The sequence below is a fragment of the Phaeoacremonium minimum genome (genome assembly GCF_000392275.1).
Source record: "Phaeoacremonium minimum UCRPA7 unplaced genomic scaffold PA7_03_scaffold_33, whole genome shotgun sequence".
Taxonomy (NCBI): Eukaryota; Fungi; Ascomycota; class Sordariomycetes; order Togniniales; family Togniniaceae; genus Phaeoacremonium; species Phaeoacremonium minimum.
In genome coordinates this window covers 251,318-256,136 of record NW_006920940.1, presented here as the reverse complement: position 1 = coordinate 256,136, position 4,819 = coordinate 251,318, and the positions used below count along the sequence as shown (strand labels likewise).

General features: G+C 45.2%; 1 protein-coding gene across 1 annotated transcript; it reads left to right on the top strand.

Annotated features, from left to right (window-relative positions):
- Positions 1 to 3,353: 3,353 nt before the first annotated feature.
- On the top strand, positions 3,354 to 4,415 carry UCRPA7_447 (putative 3-hydroxyacyl- protein; the record flags this gene model as incomplete). Its single annotated transcript, XM_007913043.1, has 2 exons — positions 3,354 to 3,420; positions 3,541 to 4,415. 2 exons carry the CDS (start codon positions 3,354 to 3,356, stop codon positions 4,413 to 4,415), a joined length of 942 nt encoding a protein of 313 aa, XP_007911234.1.
- Positions 4,416 to 4,819: the final 404 nt, after the last annotated feature.

Genomic DNA, 4,819 nt, shown 5'->3' with positions numbered 1-4,819 from the left:
TCCTAATGCTTTCGTAAGAATATATCTAGTTTGTTCTTCACCAAAATATGATGAGTTTCTTTATATTCTTTAACCTCTTAGAGCTCTCGTAAGGTAACACCTTCTATCAAGCGATCAAATATCGACTGAGACTCTTCATCAAAGCGTATAGCCCCAGATACTTTTAAGCGATCATATGTCAACGCAGATACTTTAACATCCTCAATAGCTAAACTCCAGGCTTTACAAAAAACTATCTAGATATTGACATGATTGGTTATAGACAGGACTATAAATTTAATCTTTAAGAACCTTTGATACAATCTTCCCAGTAGATTCGATAACTTAAAATATTCTCCATTGATATTATAGAATGCTTGGCAGTCAAGAGCGTAGAGAAATTCAGGTTTGGCTTTGACTCAGAATTGCTTATCTGTTAACATATCTTTGGCTAGATCGACCTTTTGTCCGCTCTTGGGGTAGTCTATAGCTTTGGATAGTGACCCTGCCAGACGTTGATGTCTTCGCCTTTCAAGCCATCCGTGTTTGTATCCGCCAGGCACATTAGCATGTCCTGGAGTTGCGCAAAACAATCATTCCGGATATAGTCTCCAATAAACTTGCCTAAGGTTCTGATATCGAAAGACGGTTTTGTAGGATTGTCGGATTTTTGCCTAGGCTTAGAGGCTCTATCATCCACATAATTATCAGACATTAAGGTATTATAGGCTATATATGTAGCAGACATACCTATTTGTAGGCAGTAAGAAGCGTAGAGACATCCTAGCCTCTCCCTCCCCCCCTCCCTCCTCACTTACCGAAGAGAATGGACAGGACAGACAGAAAGATTGGTTGAGTCGCTAGGTTATTGCCAGGTCATTGCCAGATCGTTGCCTACGATATAGTAGGTCCAAGACAGCATAGCAGGCCCCTAGGAAGGCCCTTCCACCCAGCCTCAAGGCCTCGTAGCCGGGCACTCGGACCAGCTCGAGGGCAGCTATATCGCCTCTGGGGCCAGTAGAAAAGTCCCCCAGGGGCCCACACAGGCCGTCCCAAGGGGGCCGACACCGCACCCGCAGCCTCAATGGCGGGCCCCTGGGGAGCCCTTCCATGCCCTACCTTCTCGACGTCGCGAGTCCCCCCAGGGGCCCGCTACCTCCCTGTAGTCAGGATTGCATCCCAACAATACAAAGCCGCAATTGCTTAGACTGCCGTCTCTTAAGGGCGAGCATTGAGGCTAACTGTTGGAGAGTGGTGGAAGCTAGGAGAAGCGCGAGCAAATGGCTACCTATCACGAGGAACTATTTCTATAGGGCTAGAACGGTGAACGCGGTTACCTCGATGGCTCTTCAATTCGCAATGGACTAGAATGAAGGGGTCGTAGTCGGTGAAAATGCAGAAGCCTTTGAGAGTAAAGTTGGGGAGCTTCTCAAGTGTCGCAACGACCAAGAACGGCCTATTGGAATACGAGCAAGTCAGTCAGATTGCTTACGTCTCGACTTTTAGAGTGAAGGAGAACGGGAGCGACGTAGACTAGAGTACTGACGTTAGATATATAGTGGAATTGAATTTCATTGTCACTTTGGGGTGGTCGCTGGTGGGTTATTTTCTATAGTGCTGGATGTTTCTTGTTGGGTTTGTAAGCTTTTGGCTACTTTTATCTTTCTTGATATTTGACAAGGGGGTTCGACAGATCGAGGAGGTTCTGTGGTTTGTGCTGATGTATGGCTATATTTCCAGTAAAAATTACTCTCCTTGATTATTGATTGGATGTCTCTTAGGCATTAGGCTGTAGTATGCAAATGCTTCAGCAATAACCTTTAAATTATCTTCCGGGATAAATATATCTCAACGATATGATCTGTATCGCCACTACAGCTGATCCTACTAAGAATCTTACTTCGCCAACACTCCCACTAAACTGTAATGGGTAAGCCAAACGAGCGGTTACCCTAGACAGGCCTCCCGGCGTTTATATTGGGCTTAGTTCCACATCCTACGCTGCAGTTGATCAGACCCAAAAGCTTGAGGATTCGAAAGGATCCAGAGAAGACCAAGGGCGGTACGGTATCCAGGTGCAACTTTTGGGATATAAGAAGCTATATGCAGCTATAGCTTTCAATCAATAACCTGATAGACTCACAATATTTTCGCGCGCTATATTTAAAGCCGGTTCATTTCCGAGTTTTTGTCTGTATGCACTTCGAATTACCGTAGAAGTCCTCATCTAACATTTAGCAGGACAAGACCCATCACAATGACTTCCAAACGGGTTGAAACAGCACTGGCTTTTATTGGGCATTATACCTCTATTGATGCAGACATTCTGGAGAGTGTTCTGGCTGATAACTGCATTTACGATTATGCTCCCCGTTCGATCCCTACTCCGGGGCCTTTTGATAAAAAGGGCATAGTCGGTGTTACTCGCCACATGAACACCATCTTGACAGGTTATCCTATGGTGGTACAGGAACTACTTGAAAGTGAGAAAAGTAACGCTGTTACTCTCTGGGTTACTGGAGAGGCGACCTTCCGCGAGGAGGTTAGGGATGCTGGGCTTGCAGCGGAAGAATGGATGCACAAGGGAGAATACATTTACCTGTTGTACATGGACGAAACAGGGGAGAAGATTACGAGGGTTATGGAGTTTGTGGATAGCAGAGTCACAATTGATCACATGGTGGTGCTCGTCGACAGAGCAAACGAAAACCTCGCGAAGAAAAATAAACCTGCCGCTAATGAATAGCAGCCGTCTTTGCTTGGCCACAGCTTTTCTTTTGTATTTATGATTCCTACTATATGAAGAATAGAAAGCAACATTATCATTTGCTAACCCAAAGATGCTAGTTTCAATCTACTCATTTTACTCTACTTAGTAACCTCTATCTTACACCTAAGTAAATGCCGTAATAGATACTCCACTATTCTCTGTGTTGTTGTTTGCTAGATCCTTGAGCTCACTAGCAAAGTTGCGGGCATCATCGGCCATCAAAGTACTGACACATAAGACGAGTGTCCACACTTATCGCAAGTCTGCTACTAGTCGAGAAATTGATTGAGCAGGCTTAGCATACGGGCTATAATGTATATTTTGAACAGGCTTCTCTTTCGCTTGAAGGCTACACACAGCGCTAATTTATATTTTATGATCTAGAACGATATTCAATGTGCAGACTTATCCGCCGACGGGCATCTCAGCTTGTGGATTGATCGCGGTCGGAACACGGCCAATCTTCATGAATTTAGTCAGCTATCAGTCCCACCCTACTACCGAAGTATTTAGCCATCACTCATAGGAACATAGCATAGGTTGACCGCCATATTCTTTTTGGCAATGCTCCTCCGGTGTCATCCAAATTCTATCTTCACTAAGCATGGGCAAATATCAAATAAGCCCCGGGTCATTCTCATCACTTGAGAATCAAGTAATTGTACTCACAGGTATGGCAGCCATAATTTCCGTGCGATGAACACGAGCTAGAAAGGCCTGATGGTCTTCCGCTTTTGAGCGCACACCTCAACATGCATGTCAACGGCGAATTGACTAACAACTTCTAACAGGAGGTGCTCATGGTGTTGGGGAGTCCATTGTCCGCGATCTTTATCAAGTCGGTGCCCATGTGGTCTTCGGCGATATCGACCATGCAGGCTGCGAGCGGTTAGTTCGCGAACTAAAGACTGACTACCCCCAAGCAACGGGAACAGTCATATTTCGGCGCGTTGATGTGCGGAGCTACGATGATAACCTGGCTCTCTTCCGTGCCGCTTACGAGAAGCACCGCCACGTTGATCACGCTCTTTCGATTGCAGGAGTCACTGAGGGCGAGAATTGGTTCGACGCCACGCTGGATCTTGAGACAGTAGAGCGCCAGCCTTCCACTGCTGTTCTTGATATCAACTTGCTGGGAGCACTCTACTTCTCCCGCATCGCTGCTGTATACCTTCGCCAAGGCAACGATAGCAAAAAGGACAAGTCGCTACTATTGACAGGCTCATTAGCTGCTTTCAAAGAACAAGCAGGATTGTTTGTATACTCACCAGCTAAACATGGTGTCATGGGTCTCTTCAGATCTATTCGAAGAAACCTCTATTGCTTACATGGCATCAGAGTGAACATTCTGTGTCCCTCGCTAATTCGAACCGCAATGGCGTCAAAAGTCGAACATATCTGGGAAGAACGAGGACTACCTATCAACACAGCAAAGGAAGTCGGAGATGTTGCCATAAATTTCACTGCCCTGCCCAAGCAAAAAGACGGCGAGATTCACACAAACCTGGCTGTATATGTCGAGGGGGGAAAGGCTTGGGAATTTGAATCGGTACTTCATGAGCTAGATAACCAATGGCTTAGTGAGAATATGTCGAAAAACTGCAAGGCGATTGACGATGCCCTCGGTGTTGGTTCAGGATGGACAACCGAGAAGCCTTCGAATTGAAGAAATTACACGCTATCTCCTTTCGAGTTAACGAAATATATTTATTACAAAGATAGCAAAAAGTGTTGTTCTGAATGCAGATACGATGATGGTCTTGTCATGCATTACCATATGTACCTGAATGACCAAAGTAGTTTAATAACGCCGACTGAATGCAATCGTCGTTGCTTAGGATATGTGATCTTAGCTAAAACTATTCATCTATCTATGCCAATGGTGATGCTCATGAGGGTATATGTACGTTTGTTATCCTCCACGCTTGCTCGGGCATACTAGACTTCCTTCCGTCAGAGTTCAACACGTTATGAGTGGTGTTCATTCCCATTATAGAGAGGCTGAAAGTTCTATTACAAGGACTGCTACCCATGTGCTTTCCTGAAATGAATTGTATTCACGATTTGGCA